The sequence below is a fragment of the Lissotriton helveticus genome, chromosome 7, assembly GCF_964261635.1.
Source record: "Lissotriton helveticus chromosome 7, aLisHel1.1, whole genome shotgun sequence".
In the NCBI taxonomy this organism is placed as follows: Eukaryota; Metazoa; Chordata; class Amphibia; order Caudata; family Salamandridae; genus Lissotriton; species Lissotriton helveticus.
In genome coordinates this window covers 625,746,870-625,767,058 of record NC_136068.1, presented here as the reverse complement: position 1 = coordinate 625,767,058, position 20,189 = coordinate 625,746,870, and the positions used below count along the sequence as shown (strand labels likewise).

The following is a 20,189-nucleotide window of genomic DNA, read 5'->3' as shown; positions in this document are numbered from 1 at the left end:
AGAAACTCTGGCCTTCGACGTTCTGCTCCACGGAAGACTGAAGAATCTCCCTTGTGGGCAAGGAGTGTCCACCCTGCAACTGCAGGCACCATCAAGCGTCCAGCGGCTTCACTTTGTCGTCTTCCCTCGAGGATCCAGACTTCAGAGCCCGACAAGACCCGGATTCCCAGACCTCTCCGACCTCAACTCACATCTGCAGCAAAGCTGAGACCCGTTGGTGCGACGAGACACGTGGGACCGGCCATCTTGAACGAACCTGCACTTCGCTTCCAGCACGACTCTCGAGGTAAACTCGACCAAGTGCGTTGGGGACTGAGAAGCCCCAGCCCCGAGCAGCCCCTGCACCGAAGATCAGCCCTCCAGCATCCACGAGATCTGTGTGGGGCCCTTCTGCTTGTTTGCTGCTCGACGCGTTGTCTGGTCACTTGCCGGCTGGCTAGTGACCTCCTAGACGACGAACCTGTGCATCTTTGCTGCTGGTCTGGTTGCTCCAGACTGGCTCTTGCTCCCTTCCAAAAGAGGGGCACTCCGGACTCTCCTAGTCCGCACCAGACATCTTTTCCCTTCACCGCGTGGGTTGCCTTTGCCAAGGCCTGTTGACTCCAATCCCGGATCCGACACCGCCGACAGCCTGCGTGGGACAGCTCGTGCCTCCATCCTGGTCGTCGAAGACGCCTCCTGGTCCACGTGGCTGCAGAGTCAAGCGTCCACTCTTCACCTGATTGCGACGACAGCACCTGGTTCCTTCCTGGTTCCACACCGGTCACTGGCTAGTGACTTTGAACAATGTCCCCTCTGCTTTCAGGTCCTCTCCTTCACCGATCCACCCTTGGATCGCACCGGACATCTTCCTCCTGGTCACCTGCAGCATCTTTTCTTTCAGGCTCCATTGACTTCAACGCGAGAACCCGACACACTTTGGCACCTATGCACCCGCAGCCCGTGGGTGAGGTAACGAGAGCATTTCGGTGCTCAAGGGTAGTCTAACTGTCCTAGTGTCCAATTCCACAGTCGTCGTTGTCCTAACTAGTCAGGATTGTCCGTACTTACCTTTTTCTTCAACTGTACTGTCCATAGACGTTGTTACGCATCTCGCGTGTGAGTTCACACTCTGCACACGCGTTCCGTGGGACTCCTATTACTTACCTGAAGTTAGTGTAGCGTGGTCCCATCGATCCTACAGCCTCTGGACAGCTCCATTCCTTTTATCGACTTTCACATTCCACTTACATGTATATGGTTTGTCGTGCCCCTAGGGCACCATTGTAATTTTGTGCAACTTGTAGTATTTTTCATAAGGGATTGTCATGTGCTTAGCCCTCTGACCTCATAAAGAGTTCAGAGGTGTTGTTATTAATAAATAGACTGTTTATTTTCATAACAACCTGTGTGGTGTCCTTTCATCTGGTATTCAAGGGGTTATATTGTGGTAAAACAGCTGGCTTCATATGCCAAAAGAGTTTAGCCTAAGACTGCTTTGTCCATGCTACCATTAGGATAGCTGGTCTATAAGGTTGACTTACAACCAATCACCATAAGGGTTGTTTGGACTGATACAAGGTGATCACTAGAACTAGTGAGCATCATATATCAGGCCAACTTCTCACACACGATCTAAAAAGACCCTTTTTTGGTGTGTCAGCCATGATGATATCAGCAATCACAGATGGATCAGAATAAAATATCCTAGAACACTGGAAAACCAGTTGTGAAGAAGAAACTGAGCAGAGCTCAGAGGAGACTCCCTTAGCACAACGTGCGGCAGAAAATCTGAGGGACTGAGGCTCCTTCCAGGAGGGTTCTAGAGGGAGGTGACAGATGATTGGCTCTTTTCTAGAGTTTGGTCCTTTCTAAAAAAGGACAGGGATAGGTTACTAATGTGAGGCCTTTAGGCCTAGTTACCTATATGTCTATGGGACATTACCTTTATGTGCCAGGGACTCCCATTCCGACGACGGGGAATGATTCAGGCATGTGAATCTATGAAAGACACCCCTAATACTGGATAATATATGCTTCAGCCGTCAGACTTTCTCTGGCTACAAGTTGTTGCCCCTGGCACTTTTTACAAGGGGCTTACATGTAGGCAAGAGGAGTGCCAAAGTAGGAGCAAAGGTACAGTTTTGGGGAAAGAACACAAGCCCTGGGCACCTGATTAGCAGGAACCAAGGGCACACTTGGTCAAGTAGTATCAAACATCAGGCATAAGGTGGGGGGCAACCATACAAATACGGTCACTTTCCTACAACATGCGAGCCCTACACTAGATGGCAAAGCATATGCATCTATAGCAACACACTACGAACATATATATTTTCCATGATACAAATCATTTCCTATACTGTGGCCGCACAAGGTTCAGCAATTAACTGACACAGGATGGCAGGGTATTAGCAGGATGGGAGAAGGAGAGTCCAGGGACACAAGACTTTTTAGTACAATACATGACCTGCTTACAAAAATAACTTTTTTTATTGCATGACGGTCTACCTTTATTTGGTTTTTTTTGTTTTATATAGGGCGAACTTGCCTCAAATGTATCAGATCACTTTACATGAGCACCAGTTGTGTAACAGACAGACACATTCATTTTGCTAGCCACAGGGAGAGTAAGTAATTCGCCCAGAACTTGGTTCCCCCAATTTCAAGGTCGGCCATTCTAGCTGTTACTAAGAAGAGGAAGTTGTGTAGAAGTAGCGGTCACTGCTTAGCACTACGGTTAGCTGTAGGGCTGGGCTAGAGTGAGGAGGAGGACAGGGAAAATGGCAGGTTGTACTGTGTGTTTAGGGAACTAAGTGCAGATATATGTGGAGAGAAGGTACATGATGAATAGACCATTTTTGAGGCAAAGTCAATGAACTACCAAAGTAAGGAGTTGACGGAGAATGTATTAGCCTGTGGAAAGCAGGCTGAGGGACATGAACAATGTGGGTACCACAAAGGCAATGGATAAGCTCAATCTTACCACAGTCATACTGGATCAAGCGTAGGTCTGGAAACTGAGTCCGCATGTTGCAAATAATTCTATGCAGGTTGCGGGAGCGTGGTCCTAGCTCACGTTGCAGAGTTTCAGTAAGCACAGTCTGTTGCACTGTGTGTGATGGCGAAGGGTGGCAGGTGTGCACAGAGATTGAAGGTGCTTCAACAGGGGGCATGACAAAGATGAACCTAAAATTTAGAATACAGAACATTAGGAAGCAGGCAGATGGCAACCATGGCTGACACCACAGCAGCACAGAGACAATTGAAAATCATAAGAGGGATTACAGTAGCAAAGACCATGCGGACAGTCTCTGAGGCAGGATCAACTATGTAAGTAGCCACCATTTTAGTCCTAACCATGCACACATCTTTTGCACCAGCCAAACTGAATACAAGAGCCACAGCATCCTCAACCAAACCCTCTCCTTATTCAAAAAATGTCCTAGGACAATTGTGCACAGTCTAGGGCAGCTCATATTCCATGTTTGGGTACGCACCGGTCAATGAGGTGTTCCATCTGCTCCAGTCTCTGGTGCGGGGTGAGAATAGCTCTACTTAAGGCTTCGGTCAAATGCCAGTGAGCATCTAGGTGCTTGGATTCAGCAAGCACCTGAGCAGCGTAGCAGTGCGCATAGCCAACGCCCCACCAGCCATCACGGCGCATGCATGGCGTGCTGCTGGATAAGTTGCAAAGGCGGAGGATCTCAGTGCCATAGATGGGTGACTGAGCACAATGACGTTCGTTAATTCGGAATAAACGGTCCAGTCGTTCTTTCCTCTGTCTCTTCCGCTTCTCTTCTAAGGATTCCTTTAGAAAGTTGGTGAAAAATATCAGTACATCAGTGAGATGCAACACTCAACTATGAATTCAAGAAGCATCTACACATTACATCACATTATTAAGCATCAAATCTCAAAAGAAAACCTTGCATTTGTTAAACATCCGAGTTCTGTCCGTTATTGGTTGAAAAAGACAAATTAATGGAAAGGTGGCCTTTATCGCAATTTGCTTAAAAATTAAGCTAAAACAATGTAATTCCCTGGCAAATGGGGACTTCTACTGATTCTATAGGAGCTTTTTGTGGCTCCATGTATGGGGAAAAGTGAACAGCCCTGTCATCAATGTAGGAAGCTGGCATTTTATGTATTGTACCAATGTAGGGGTATTCCATGCAAAAAGTCCAGACGGCCGTTATTGGTTTACCTGAGCTTACTTTAATAATACCAAGGGCTCTGTCCGTGGTGGTGTGGTTGAGCAGCTTAGGCCTATCAGAGGGGAGTGTTGAGCATTTGTTGTATACACAGTCAATAAATTAGACGCACGGAAAAAGAAATCCAAGACTAATGTAGAAAAAGAACAGATTTAAAAAAATAATTTTAGACCCCAACATCATCGGAATAAGTTAAGTACTTTCGGGGATAGGATTTTTACAGTAAGATGCTCAAATAACTCATAGAGGCATTAGTCTTGAACGCCGTAATGTTCTCTTATGGAAGAGCCATACACTGCCCGTATGAACAATAGTTACTTACCTGTAATCTGTGGTTCTCCAGTAATGGTGTCTTTCATAGATTCACATGTCTGAATCATTCCCCGTCGTCGGAGTGGGAGTCCCACGGTACATAAAATAGCAATAATATGCCATAATATCATAGTAAAAACCAGTAATTCCCAACCAGGAAGTAAAGTAGCCCAAGCTACAGGAGAAAAAACTTCCACACTCATGACTATCCTAGTCATTTTGTATAGATCAAACTGCAGCCAATCCGGCGACAGCACCCACCAGAAGGTTCTCTTCAGAGGCTCAGGCTCTCAGATTTTCTCGCAAGGAGTGATGGTAAACCAATGTAGCCTAAGAGTCTCTGAGGGGAGGTGGGTGGGTTGCATGTGAATCTATGAAAGACACCAATACTGGAGAACCACAGATTACAGGTAAGTAACTATTGTTCTTCTCCAGTATTAGGGGTGTCTTTCATAGATTCACATGCCTGAATCAGAGTAGATAGCAGTACACATCCGTGTCTGGAAGACGCTCTTTGTAGCATAAGCTGGTAATATGAGATGCACATAACCATGAAATATATACACATATATATATATATATATATATATATATATCAATAAATAATCACATCACTAAAAGCATGAAAAAAGCAAATACTTGAGCATGTGCACAACAAAATAAGCATAATAGCGTCTGACAGCAGTAATAGGAGGTGGGAAACAGAGGCTCACCTTATTTGAAAAGATTACGCAGGACTGCTTGACCCACTGAAGAATGGGTTTCGCTGGACAGTAGTGTTTGGTGAAAGTATGCCGACTGGCCCAGGTCGCCGCTCTGCAGATGCGCTGAAGAGGGACTCCAGTGAAAAGAGCAGTTGAGGAAGACACTGCCCTTGTAGAGTGCGCTCTAGGAGCTGCTTGCAAAGATCGTCCTGCTTGTGTATGGCAAAAGTCAATAGCTGCAGAGATCCATCTCGCAATTGTTTGCTTAAAGACTGCTTGGCCTTTACGAATCGTACCATAAGTGATAAATAGTTGATCAGATTTGCACAACATAGAAGTTCTCTGCAAATAGAACTTTAAACATCTCTTAATGTCCAGTGTATGCAATGCCCTTTCTGCAGGGGATTGCGGATTAGGAAAGAATGTCTTTAAGATGACAGGCTCGTTAAGGTGGAAGTCCAAAAGCCCCTTAGGTATAAACTTTGGATTCTTGCGGAGCACCACTGAGTCATTTGTGAACTGTAAGAAAGGATGATGAACTGTGAAAGACTGGATATCACTGACTCTCCTAGAGGAAGTCAAAGCCAATAAAAGTGAGACCTTCCACATAAGGAATTTCAAATCGGCTTTGTGGATAGGCTCAAAAGGATGGCGCATGAGCTGCGCTAACACTACATTAAGATGCCACGATGGTGGTGGACGACGTACCGGAGGGAACATTCTGAAAAGACCTTTGAAGAATTGTTGTATAATTTTTGAAGAATAAAAAGACGTGGTCCTATCTTGTCGATATCTTGAAATCGCTGCCAGGAAAACCTTTAGGGTTGCATGAGACAATCCTGATTTCGCCAGATGTAAGAAAAAAAGTAAGACTTGCTCTGGTTTAGCCAAAAGAGGATGAATTCCAGCTGAACGACACCAGATACAAAAACATTTCCATTTGAGACTGTACGTCTTTATAGTAGCACGTGCTCTCGCATTGGCTAGTACTTCCTTACAATCTGCAGGAATGTTTAGGTGGGCGAACTCAAGGTACTCAGGCGCCAGGCCACTAACTTCAGAGATGTCGGGTCCGGATGGTAAATCTGACCGTCCTGGATGGAGAGCAGGTCAGGAGTTGGACGTAACTGGATTGGTTCGCATTCCGATAGGAGAAGGAGCTCGGTGAACCAATATTGGCGAGGCCAACTGGGGGCATTAAGAATCAGCCGACACGGTTCCTTCTTCATCTTCCGCAGGCCTCTGGGAACTAGCGGTATCCGTGGAAAAGCGTAGGAATAAATTTGTGACCAGTTGATCGAAAACCCATTCCCCTGAGAGTCTTTGTGGGATGCCAACTTGCAAAGAACCGGCATTTGCTGTTCTTCTTGGTCGCAAAGAGGTCTAGATCTGGATGACCCCACTGTCGAAAGATCCGATCCACTGTCTGCTGATGAAGTTCCCACTCGTGAGTGGACACAGTTGTCCTGGTTAGAGTGTCTGCAAGAACGTTCTCTGTTCCTGGTACATGAACCGCCAGAAGATTGATTCTGTGCCGTATTGCCCATTCCCATAGCTCCTGGGCTTCCTGAGACAAGAGAGCCAATCTTGTCCCTCCCTGTTTGTTGACATAGTACATACTTGTTGTATTGTCCGTGCTAACCAATACAGTGGCTCCTTGAATGATTGCTCGAAATGGTTTGAGGGCAAGGAAGATGGCTCTCAGCTCCAACATATTGATGTGCCAACGTTTCTGCTGAGGGCTCCATTTGCCGCTGATTGTCAATCCCTGAAGATGAGCTCTCCAGCCTTCGAGGGATGCGTCCGTGGTGATCGTAAAGTTTGGTGCGTCCTGAAGAAACGCGCAGCCTTGTTGTAGATTCCTTCTTTGCTTCCACCAGAGAAGGGAACCCCGCATGAGAGGGTTGATCTGGATGAGGTCCTCGAATGAACCCGAGACCTGCAGCCATTGTAAGCGGAGTTCTCCTTGAAGAGGCCTCATTCTGAGACGGCAATTCGGTATCAACAGAATGCAAGACGATACCATCCCCAGAAAGGATTTGAACCGTCGTACTAAAACTGACTTTTTTGAAAGTAGATGTCGAGCCATGTCCTGTATTCTGACTTGTCTTTTGTCCAACACGAAGGCTTGGATCAGCTGGGTGTCTAGGGTCGCCCCCAAGAAAGCTCGTCTTCGTGATGGTATCAACTGGGACTTGCTGACGTTGATGGAAAGGCCCAGAAATTGAAAGAGAGCTAGACACTGTTGTAAATGGTTGTGTGTGTCTGCGTAAGAACTGGCCTTGATAAGGCAGTCGTCCAAATATGGAAATATTTGGTGTGCTGCTACCGGAGCCAGGACCTTTGTAAAGACCCTGGGAGCAGAGCGCAGTCCAAAGGGAAGGACTTTGAATTGATAATCTCTGCCAGCCACTCAGAATCGCAGGAACTTTCTGTGTCGAGGTAAGATGAGGATGTGGAAATACGCATCTTGGAGATCCAAGGTGGCCATGTAGTCTCTAGCCGATAGGAGATGCAGTATTTCCTATAGCGATAACATTCTGAAGGTTAGCTTCTTCAGATATTTGTTTAGGGCACGGAGATCCAGAATTGGACGCCATTCTCCGGACTTCTTTATTAGAAAAAATCTGGAGTAGAATCCTGTTCCCCTCAGCGTTTGAGGAACCTTCTCGATTGCTCCTTTCTTCAACATCAAATTGATTTGGGTAAACAGCTCCTTTAGATGAGCTGGAGGTGGTCCCCTTGGTGGAACGTTCGGAGGAAACTGTTCGAATTCGAGGGCATGGCCCTTGGCCACAATGTCCAGGACCCACCTGTCCGATGTTATCGATGACCATTTTGAGTAGAATTTTGATATTTGCCCTTCAATTTTTGCATAAGATTGGGACAGAAGCGGTGGCAGGTGATCAGGCTCATTGTCGTTTATCCTTTCCGCGGTAGGCCGGTTTTCTCTTGTTCTGGGAATAATTATTGTTTCGTTGACCAAAGTACTGATAACGCTGTGTTTGATAGCGTTGATTTCCCTGCCTGTAAGAGGACTGTTATGAATATCCGCCTCGGTTAGAGAACGATCCACGTCCTCTCGCTCTTCGAAAGGGCGGCTTACGAAATTGCAGGGTGCCCAAGGATTTAGCGGTTTCTGTAACCTTTTTGATAGTCTGCAGGGCTTCTTCCACTTGCGGACCAAACAGAAACTCTCCATCATGAGACATATCCAATACCTTTGTTTGCACTTTTTGACGGAACGAAGTGGAGCGTAGCCAACCTTGCCTACGCAGGACAGCAGCACCTGCCAATTGCCTGGAGCCAGTTGAGGCCACATCAACAGCACAATCAATAATCTCAGCCGAGATTCTTTCACCTTCCTGTAGGATCTTTTGCGCTTCAGACTTAGAAGGTTCTGGAAGTTGGTCTATGTATGGCGAGATATCTGACCACATTTGCCGGTCATATCTGCCCAGGATGGCCAATGAGTTAGCAGCTCGGACCGTGGTAACTGCCATCGTTGAAACACGCTTGCCAATGGCATCCAGGCGCCTACCGTCTCTATCAGGTGGAGCCGCTATTGGAGATGAAGGGTTCCTAGATCTCTTTTGTGCAGCTTGAACAATAACTGAATCCAGTTTTGGTTGTCCTATAAGGCAAGCAGGGGACTTCTCTGGAGCCTTATACTTTTTATCAATCCTTGGCAGGACCGGAGGAATGGAAGCCGGGTTAGACATGACCTTAATTCCCTCCTTCCAAATGAAATTCATAATAGGTATAGACCTTGCTTGCTTCCTTGGCTGGTCTTTAAAATCATATAGGAAGTATTCCTGTTCTGTATGCTCCATATGAATGTGGAAGCGTTTCGTGGCCCGCTCCATTAAAATGTGGAATCCTCCCACGTCCACTGGAGGTTAATCTGAAGTAGCCGGTGGTGACGGAGAAGGAGTTTGAACCTGGTAGTCATCCCACACCGACATTAATGACTCATTAATCGACTTCTTCTTCTTCTCTTTCTTCTTCGCCTGAAGAACGTTGTTCGTCCGGGTGATTAGAAGATACAGGTGGAGGAGACCTTGGAGGTCTGAGGTCAGGCAAAGGCGTATCAACCACAGGTGTAGGAGGTATAGAGCCTGCTGACTCTGATGGCAGAAAACTCCTATAATAGTCATCTAGCATGCATTGAAGGTTGGTGAGCAATGCTATTGGAACCTGAGCTGAAGGGACATTTGTCACAGTTGATGTCATCCGCTCAGGCGAAGGCTGATCTTCTTGGTCGTCTTCTTGATATTTTATATTCAATTCGGGAGGACTTGTCGCCGTTCCAAATGTATCCTCAACAACAGAATCCTCATCACTGGCTCAGAATCCAGTAGCTTGTCTGGAACCTGTAGAGGTATTTTCAGAGGAATAATATGTAGAGGAGATAAAGGTTCCAAGGCTGAACCACGTCTCTGAAGTAAAGACTGTTTTGGCGTCGACAGAAAAGCCGTAGACGGCGACCACACCTTCAAAGTGGTACAAAAAGATAGCTGTGGCATCGACGGGGGTTCTACCAAAGGACTCGTCGACTTGGGTTTGGTGGTAGACGACAATGAGGTCGTCGTCGACGGTATAGTTATCGTCGTCGACAATAATGGCTCAGTCGACGGTGGTGTCTTCGTCGACGATGGTATCTTCGTCGACGGTGAGGTAGTCATCGACGATCCCGTCGACTGTGGCTTCTTCATCGACAGGAGAACATGCGTCGACGTTGACGGGATCTTCTTTAATTTAGCCGTCGACGAGGCGCCGACGATGGCCGAACATGAAGACTCTGCCGTCGACGAGATCGGTCTAACAGTAACAGACCATCGTCGGCGATGAAGACGCCGTCGACATAATCATCTCAGGCTTAGGAGCGGAAAAAGTTACCGCTGACAGACGTAGCATCGACGGAGATCTTCGTCGACGAAGGAGTCGACGACGACAGGGTCTGTTTCTGAGGTAAAGTCTTCTCAGAAGATGTTTGAGGTAACTTCTTTGTGGATTTTCTCGGGGCGTAGATGAACCACTTTTCTCCTTAACAGGGGGAGTAGCCTTAGATGTGGAAGGCCTCTCAGACCCCTTAGGTTGTTGCTTCCTCGCAACCTTAGCCCCAAGAGAAGTTAAACCCTCATCAGCAGCTCTCTTCCTAGAGGCTGAAGTAGACCCAGAGGCAATACTGCCTACCTCAGAAGCAGGATAATCCGAATCCTTGAGCTTTTGTAGCCACAAAAGCAGGCGGCACTCTCTGTCCCTGAGGGTCTTCTGAGGGAAGGTCCTACAGATCTTGCAGTCCTTCACTTGATGTTCAGGATACAGGCAGTAAATGTACTTCTTCTGGGGGTCTTCTTTAAAAAGCCGGAGCTTACCACAAGAGTCACAAGGCCTGAACAGAGATTTCTTGGTAGACATCTTCAAAAGGATAAGTTACTTACCTGTAATCCTAGTTCTCTTCCAGGGGTATACTCATCAAAGTCATAAGCACTGAATAGTCCCGCCCACGCGCGGGACCCCGGAGCAATAGCCAATAATATGCATATATCTACATATATATAAATACATATAAATACACATAAAATACCCATATATATATATATATATATATATAGATAGATAATATACATATACAGCCTAAAATACACCATACTAGGCTGAAAAACCTGCCATTATTGCAAGTAAAGCTTTTACATTTGTTAAATAAAGACATATAAATTACATTATATGATAATGTAAAGAAGAAACACTGCCCTGGGTTTCTTTGAAACACACAACCTTTATTTTCAAAGGTAAAAACAGGCAGGATCATAGAGGCAGATTTAGCCTAGATAGGCTGCATAGTAACAACTGAAAAATTTGGCGCCGTGCCTTTAAGACCTCCATGAGCCTCCAGGCTCCCATCATGCACCACAGGTGACAGTTAGGTCAGTTCTTTTGGACGGCGTATAACAGTGTGATAACAGCATGGGTAACATGTAAAATAGACAGTCCTGGTATTCGCCCGGGGAGGAGGGTGGGTTACTTATGACTTTGATGAGTATACCCCTGGAAGAGAACTAGGATTACAGGTAAGTAACTTACCCTTCTCTTCCAGGGGATACTCATCAATAGTCATAAGGACTGAATAGAGTAGGAAGCCCATCCCATACCCTGCGGACGAATACCAGTCTCTCTAAACAGTATACTAATATATATTACCCAAACAAATTCCTTAGGGATGCTTGACCAACTTGAGCATCCGCCTGAGTATCAGAATCAAGGCAGTAATGGCGTGCAAAGGTATGAACCGAACACCACGTAGCTGCCTTACAAATTTCATGAATAGTGTGAGAAGTTGGCCTGATATATGATGCTCACTAGTTCTAGTGATCACCTTGTATCAGTCCAAACAACCCTTATGGTGATTGGTTGTAAGTCAACCTTATAGACCAGCTATCCTAATAGTAGCATGGACAAAGCAGTCTTAGGCTAAACTCTTTTGGCATGTGAAGCCAGCTGTTTTACCACAATATAACCCCTTGAATACCAGATGAAAGGACACCACACAGGTTATGAAAATAAACAGTCTATTTATTAATAACAACACCTCTGAACTCTTTATGAGGTCAGAGGGCTAAGCACATGACAATCTCTTACAAAAACACTACAAGTTGCACAAAATTACAATGGTGCCCTAGGGGCACGACAAACCATATACTAAGTAAGTGGAATGCGAAAGTCGATAAAAGGAATGGAGCTGTCCAGAGGCTGTAGGATGGAGGGGACCACGCTATACTAACTTCAGGTAAGTAATAGGAGGCCCACGGAACGCGTGTGCAGAGTGTGAACTCACACGCGAGATGCGTAACAACGTCTATGGACAGTACAGTTCAAGTTAAAGGCGAGTACGGACAATCCTGACTAGGTAGGACTAAAACGACTGTGGAACTGGACACTAGGACAGTTAAACTACCCTTGAGCACCGAAATGCTCTTGTTACCTCACCCACGGGCCGCGGGTGCATAGGTGTCAAAGTGCGTCAGGTTCTCGCGTTGAAGTCAATGGAGCCTGAAAGAAAAGATGCTGCAGGCGACCAGGAGGAAGATGTCCGGTGCAATCCAAGGGTGGATTGTTGAAGAAGGAGACCTGAAAGCAGAGGGGACAATGTTCACAGTCACTAGCCAGTGACCGGTGTGGAACCAGGAAGGAACCAGATGTCGTCGTCGCGATCAGGTGAAGAGTGGACGCTTGACTCTGCAACCACGTGGAACAGGAGGCGTCTTCGACGACCAGGATGGAGGCACGAGCTGCCCCACGCAGGCTCTCGCTGTCGGCGGTGTTGGATCCGGAATCGGCTTCAACAGGCCTTGGCAAAGGCAACCCACGCGGTGAGTGAAGAAAGCGTCTGGTGCGGACTAGGAGAGTCCGGGGTGCCCCTCTTTTGGAAGGGAGCAAGGGCCAGTCTGGAGCAACCAGACCAGCAGCAAAGATTCAAAGGTTCGTCGTCTAGGAGGCCACTAGCCAGCCGGCAAGTGACCAGAGAACGCGTCGAGCAGCAAACAAACAGAAGGGCCCCACGCAGATCTCGTGGAGGCTGGAGGGCTGATCTTCGGTGCAGGAGCTGCTCGGCGTTGGGGCTTCTCAGTCCCCAAAGCACTTGGTCGAGTTTACCTCGGGAGTCGTGCTGGAAGTGAAGTGCAGGTTCGTTCAAGATGGCCAGTCCCACGTGTCTCGTCGCACCCACGGGTCTCAGCTTTGCTGTAGATGTGAGTTGAGGTCGGAGAGGTCTGGGAATCCGGGTCTCGTCGGGCTCTGAAGTCTGGATCCTCGAGGGAAGACGACAAAGTGAAGCCGCTGGATGCTTGATGGTGCCTGAAGTTGCAGGGTGGACACTCCTTGCCCACAAGGGAGATTCTTCAGTCTTCTGTGGAGCAGAACGTCGAAGGCCAGAGTTTCTTCTTGTTGAATAGTTCAGGATAATCTAATTTGGAATGGGACCAGTGTAGGAGAGTGGGGTCTGCAATCCTATGGTCACCCCAGATTTTTGCCTTTTGCTTCACTGGTTTACGACTTTCCCTGGCTGTGGGCCTGCTAATCAGACCCACAGCCTAGCTGTTCTCTCTCTAAATTGACAACCATGTACTTTAGGTGCATTTACCAATTGGTACTGGGCCACCTTATCAGTCCCTGTACACAGGGCATAGGTGTACCCAGGGCCTACCAGGGGCTGAAGCATGTATTATGCCACCCCTGGTTGGCCATCTAAATCTGACACAACTGGCTGCCCGACAGCTGGGGCAAGGTGGTGTAAACACCCTTTGCTGTAGATATAGTATACCTATATCTAACCCTAAAATGGACACATAGATTCCTATCAGTCACTCCTATGGAAGGCCTTATCAATCCTGAAGGCAGAGTGCTTGGAATTATGTGAGATGGTGCTCTGGCATGAGCTGAGCCCGTTTGCAGCTTGCGGAACCAAGTCCTTATAGCTGTTCCATGATAACGCTATACCATATACTCTTAAGTGCATTATCAACCTCGCGCTTAAATGCTAACTCTGGTATAACATTATCAAAACATGTCGAGTAAGGTGTCATACGAATTGGAATACTACCCCCTCGCCAATTCTGGCGACGGGGGTAGCATTCCACCCTTCTAGAGGGACACGACATGTATGTAACTGTGAACCCCGGTTAAAGTTAACTCGAGCCTCAGCATCACAAAATGGATGCTGCCACCACAGACACAAGTCTGACCTCCTGTTGCTGGGAGTCCTTCCAGCGAGGATGGCTTGGACAAAGGGTTTCCTGCCTTGGGAGGTGCTAGCACCACCCCAGACAGGATTTTGTGTATTGAGGTAGGGAGGCCTGAAAGGAATGAGACATGCCTGGGGCACACAAGGTGCCCTGTTGTTGGGTGGCGGCTTTCCGCAGTTCCGAGCGCCGCCCACGGAACACATGCAGGCATCGGGTACTCACTTCTGGCCGGAAGTGGTGTCCCGGTCTAGTCCTCCACCTCGTTGCCTCACCAAGCACTTCCGGGGGAACACGCTTAAAATGCGTGAAACCCGCCGGAGCGGTGCTTCTGATTCATCTGCACCAGCGGAGCCCAGCTGCCGTCGGAGATCCGGTCTTCGGCTTTCATCTCGTCAGGAGGGACGGAATACTTCGTGTCACGGTAACGCTTCCGGGGCCTCATGCGTTACGTGACTTCTTGCCGTGTTTTGGTAATCGCGATACAGCGGCGCAGGAGCGCTTGACATTGCTGTACTCGGGATTCTGTTCCTTTCTTCATTTCTTCGGATGCTTGGCCGTGGCGCAGGTGCGCTATCGCCATTTACAATCAGAAGCGCAGGTGCGCTTTCACATTCAAGCACTTTTGATTTTGCATTAGGTTAGGCAATAGCGCAGGAGCGCTTTGTCATTGCAGGACTTTGTTTGAAATTAGTTTTGGCAGTCGCGCAGGAGCGCTACTGCTACTTGCCAACACGCTTACAGCGTGGAAGTTCTCTACATCGGGCCGCGCTATAGCGCTTACCCTGGAGTTCCAGTTTGTCCCACCCCAGGCGCAGAAGCGTCTCCTTGTTTCTTTTGGTTCTTTGGTGGTTCCGGCGCAGTTGCGCCTCTTTTCATTTTCATTTGCCAAAGCCTCCAGGCTCCGGGACACTTCGGCTTTACCATCTTCATCGAGCCAACCAAGGCAACAACTAGTGGTGAGTGCCAGGGACAGGGGCTCCTGTCTGCATGTGTTTTATGGGGTGTATTTGGCGCAAGCCTAGTGTTGAGTCCTAATCGGGTCTTTCTTGTTCCCTCAGTTGCGCCAAGAGCCTGCCCAACGTCCCTACCACCACAGGCCACTCCTCCTGTTCGTTTGGCCCCCTCCCGTGGATCCATCCCATACTTGTCGGGTGTTACTCCCCGCGGGGGTTGGTTGGGGTCAGGGGCAGAGGTTTCTGTCGTCTCTGCAGAATTACTCCACAAGCCCAGGTGAGTCTTGTGGGGTACCTGACAGAATCAGAAGCCCACGTTCATACATTCTGCCCACTGCAGGACATAGCAGCCTTGCTGGCTGCCATGCAGACAGAGAACTTCAGCTTACGCCAAGACATGACGGCCCTACAGGGCCAAGTGGCGGCTGGCTTCACCAACCCCTGGGGAACCACTCCTAGTCCCAGACCCCGACAAGAACGGTTGCTTAGACCGCCTACGTTCTCCTTTGGAGGGTCCTCCTCTGCCACCGGTCAGGACACGGCTATCCAGGTCATCACGCCTCACCCGGTGCAACTGGCTCCACCCGAACGCTTCTATGGCGACAGCACGAAGTATGGCGTCTTTATCCACCAATGCCATCTGCATTTCATGGCCAGAACTGCTGCCTTCCCTGACGATGCATCAAAGGTGGCATTCATACTGTCCTACATGGGCGGGGACGCCGCACAGTGGTCCATCTCGCTGGTTGAAAATGACGACCCCCATGCTTAACCACTTGCCAACGTTCAAGGAGACCATGCGACGGATGTTCGCTCGCCATACGTTTGTACAAGCCGCAGATAACCAGCTGCTTGGGTTAAAGCAAGGAAACAATGATCTGCTCCACTACATCACGACCTTCAGCCGCCTGGTCATAGAGGCGCAGTGGCCTGAGGACAAAAAGGTGTCGGTGTTTTATCGAGGGTTGCGGGATGACCTGAAGGATCTTATTGCCCAACACCCCGACCCCCCAGACATGATAGGGCCATTCATCGACATGGTGGTCAAGATGAACTTCCGGTTGCAAGAGAGGAAAACCGAAAAAGGGAAAAACAGCGACAACCGTTTCCTCCCGTTCTCTGAGAAGGCCTCCGAGAAAAGCAAGGAGGATGCTCCCTCGTCAAGCGACACCCAGGAACCAATGCAGATCGGCGGCGTCAGAGGGGCCCTAACCAGCCAAGAGAGGGAAAAAAGGAGGAAACAGAACCAGTGCCTCTATTGCGGCAAGAGCGGTCACTTCGTCAGGGAGTGCCCGGTGAAACCAAGCCGTACTCGGAACAAACGGCCCTTCGCCTTGCCCATCGATAAAGGAAACAAGGCGGGAAACGAGACAACCCAGTAGACAAGGGGGTCCGTCCTCTGGGTTTTTCTTCCTGCACTACAGCGATCCCTGCAGTCTTCGATGGCAACCATCACATAGGCATGGAAGTGACCTTGCGGAACCAAACAGGCGCCTCTTGGAATGTCATCGCGATGCTTGATTCCGGAGCCACCGGCAACTTTATCGACACCGTCTATTCGCAAACCCTGGGAATGAGGACGGTGCCCAAAAAACAACCAGAAACGGTAAAGGCCGTCGACGGTACGTGTGAGAAGTTGGCCTGATATATAGTGCTCACTATTCTAGTGATCACTGTGTATCATACCAAACAACCCTTATTGATGATTGGTTGTAAGTCAACCTTATAGACCAGCTATCCTAGTAGCATGGACACGAGCAGTCTTTAGGCTAAACTCTAGAGGGCGTGTTAAGCCAGCTGTTTTACCATCACATATACCCCTTGACCACCAAGTGAAAGGACACCACACAAGTTGTTATGAAAATATAGGATATTTATTAATAACAGTTCTACCCTGAACTCTTTATGAGTCAGGGAGCTAAGCACAATACAAAACTCTTACGAAAATATTTTAAGTTGCACAATTTACACAAATTCCCGAGGGGCACGAAAAACCATATACACAAAAAGTGGAATGCGAAATACTAGCAGGTAAGTAACAAGATCCAGAGGCTTCAGGATCGCTAGGACTACACTACTGAACCCTAAGGTTAGGAGCAGGAGGCCTAGGGAGATCGGGTGCAGAGTGTGCACTCTCACGCGGGAAGAAGTCTATGGATGCTAGCGTTTCTAAAGTTACTGTTTCCGGACGAATCCGACTAGGTAGACTGAAAACGAAAAAGGATCTGGACACTTAGATAGTGAACCTGTGCTGGAGTACCGAAATACTCAAGTTACCTAGCCCAGGGGCCGCGGCTGCATAGGGTTCAAAAGACGTCAGGAATCCTCGTTGAAGTCTATGGCGCCTGAAAGAAGAAGTTGCTGGCAGGCGATCAGTGAAGAAGTTCGGTGTGATCCAAGGCTGGATCAGTGAAGGAGACAACCTGAAAGCAGAGGGGACTTAGTTCTTAATCACTAGCCAGTGATTAGGTGGGCACCAGGATGGCACCGGATGAAGTCACCTCGACCAGGTGAGTGGGCGACGCTGGACTCTGCAGTCACACGGGCTAGGAGGCGTTGTCGGCGTCCAGGCTGGAGGTGCGAGCTGTCCCACGAGGCTGTCGGCGATGCTGGACTCAGGATTTGAGCAACAAACCTTAGCAAAGGCAAGCCCACGCGGTGGAGTCATGATGGCGTCTGGAGTGGACCAGGAGGGTCCAGGGCACTTCTTGGTTGGACAAGAAGCAAGGGCCAGTCTAGGGGACCTAGACCAGCGGTGAAAACGTCGGGGTACGTCGTCAAGAGGGTCACTAGCCAACGGGCAAGTGACCGGACAACGTGGCAAGCAGCAGAAGGGCCCCACGCAGATCTCGTGGATGCTGGGAGGCTGGACGTCGGTGCTGGAGCTGCTTAGGGTTAGGGCTTCTCAAACCCCAATGCACTTACTCGAGGGTCTCTCGGGGGTCGTGCTGGTGAAGCGTCGTGCAGGTCTTGAAGATGGCCGGTCCCACGGGTCTCGTCACACCCACGAATCTCAGCTGGGCTGGATGATGTAGGTAAAGGTCAGAGATGGCAGGGAATCCGGGTCTCGTCGAGCTGGGCAGTCTTGATCCGGAGGATGGACGTGCAGCAAACCGCAGGAGCTTTGGTGGTGCCTGCTGGTGCAGGGTGGCTACTCCTTAGCCACAAGGGAGAGTCTTCAGAGAAAGTCAAGAGTTCCTTTCGTGGAAAGTAGTTCAAGATTCAAGATTATCTAATTTGGGAAGGGGGCCTGCTCCTACCTTTATCCTATGAAAAGGGGCTGGCACGCGACTAGGAGGGGGGTGGTTACACCCCTCTCCTTTGTCCGGTCTCTCCCCAGCTCAGGGGCTGGTGTGCCCCAGGAACTGGTTTGAGCCGGCATATGCACAGTGAGCACCGGGGTGCCACTTGCAGTCACCTTCCTTTCAGCCCTGCCTACCTGGGATACACAAAATCCTGTCTGGGATGGTGCTAGCACCGCCCCTGACAGGAAACCCTTTGTCCAGGCCTCCGTTGCTGGAAGGACTCCCAGCAGCAGGAGGGCAGACTTGTGTCTCGGTGGCAGCATCCATTTTGTGGAGCTGAGGCTGTGTCTGACTTTAACCGGGGTTCACAGTTACATACATGTCGTGTCCCTCTAGAAGGGTGGAATGCTAACCCCGTCGCCAGAATTGGCGAGGGGTTAGTATTCCAATTCGTATGACACCTTACTCGACATGTTTTGATAATGCTATACCAAAGTTAGCATTTAACCGCGAGGATTATAATGCACTTAAGAGTATATGGTATAGCGTTATCATGGAACAGCTATTTGGACTTGGTTCCGCAAGCTGCAAACGGGCTCAGCTCATGCCAGAGCACCATCTCACATAATTCCAAGCACTCTGCCTTCAGGATTGATAAGGCCTGCCATAGGAGTGACTGATAGGAATATATGTGTCCATTTTAGGGTTAGGTATATGAATACTATATCTAAAGCAAAGGGTGATTACACCACCTTGCCCCAGCTGTCGTGCAGCCAGTTGTGTCAGATTTGGGTGGCCAGCCAGGGGTGGCATAATGCATGCTGCAGCCCCTGGTAGGCCCTGGGTACACCTATGCCCTGGATACCTAAGGTATACTGTACAGGGACTGATAAGGTGACCCAGTATCCAATTGGATATGTACCTAAGCTACATGGAGTCCATTTTAACAGAGAGAGCAGGAAGCCTGGGGTCCTGAATAGCAGGATCCCAGGCCAACTAAGTCAAAAACCAGCAAAACACCAGGAAAAAAGTTGGGGGTAACCATAGTCAGGTATCCACCTTCCTACAGTACGGATTTGACCTCCGGCCTTATCAGGCATCAGACCGAAGCCATGACGATGTGCTTCACAAACAAGCATGCCGAATCCATCAGCTTCGACGTCATAGACGCACCGCAGTTTAAGGTCAACCTGGGGCTGCCATGGTTGGTACACCACAATCCCCGAGTCGACTGGGTATCGCGGGTAATCAGTCTGGATTCTGAACACTGCTGTAGCACCTGCTACGAAGAGGACAACATGCATGGTATCCGGTCCATACAAGCTCGGTCGTTACCAGGACAAGGCATGGGAATGGTGTCTCAAGCCGATGTACCAGAGGACTATCAGGACCTGGCGGAAGTGTTCGATAAAAAGGGAGCCAACACCTTACCACCGCATCGTTCCTTCGATTGTCGGATAGATCTGATACCCGGCTCTACATTACCCTGTAGCAGGATCTATTCCCTTACCGGAAAAGAGAACGTCCATCTACGTTCCTATCTGGATGAGTTCTTGGAAAACGGGTTCATCCGCCATTCCAGGTCCCCGGTGTCATCTCCCCTTTTCTTCGTGTCGAAGAAGGAAGGGGACCTGAGGACCTGCATCGACTTTAGGGCGATGAACACAATCACGGTCAAAAACCGATACCCGCTTCCGCTTATCTCCAACCTCCTGGACCAAGTCAAGAACGCCTCAGTTTATACCAAACTGGATCTGCGGGGGGCCTACCATCTGGTCAGGGTCCGGAAGGGTGACGAATGGAAGACCGCCTTCCGGACCAAATTCGGCCTCTTCGAGTACCAGGTCATGCCTTTCGGACTCTGCAACGCCCCCGCAGCGTTCCAATACTTCATAGATGAGGTATTGAGGGAGTTCCTCGACGTCTTCTGTATCATGTACATAGACGATATCCTGATCTTCTCACAGACCATCACCGAGCACGTACAACACGTACGTTCAGTTCTAAGACAACTAGGGAAACACAGACTATACGTGAA

At 48.9% G+C, this 20,189-nt stretch overlaps 1 protein-coding gene across 4 annotated transcripts in view; it reads right to left on the bottom strand.

Moving 5' to 3' along the window:
• The window catches only part of SRCAP (Snf2 related CREBBP activator protein), a 1,816,344-nt gene that overhangs the window by 438,902 nt on the left and 1,357,253 nt on the right, over positions 1–20,189 (bottom strand). For all 4 annotated transcript variants that reach the window (XM_078652845.1, XM_078652844.1, XM_078652847.1 and 1 more), the window contains 2 exons: positions 3,480–3,790; positions 2,966–3,168 (listed from right to left, as the gene is read on the bottom strand). In XM_078652845.1, the coding sequence (XP_078508971.1) occupies positions 2,966–3,168; positions 3,480–3,790 (514 nt within the window). The remainder of the gene's footprint in view (positions 1–2,965; positions 3,169–3,479; positions 3,791–20,189) is intronic.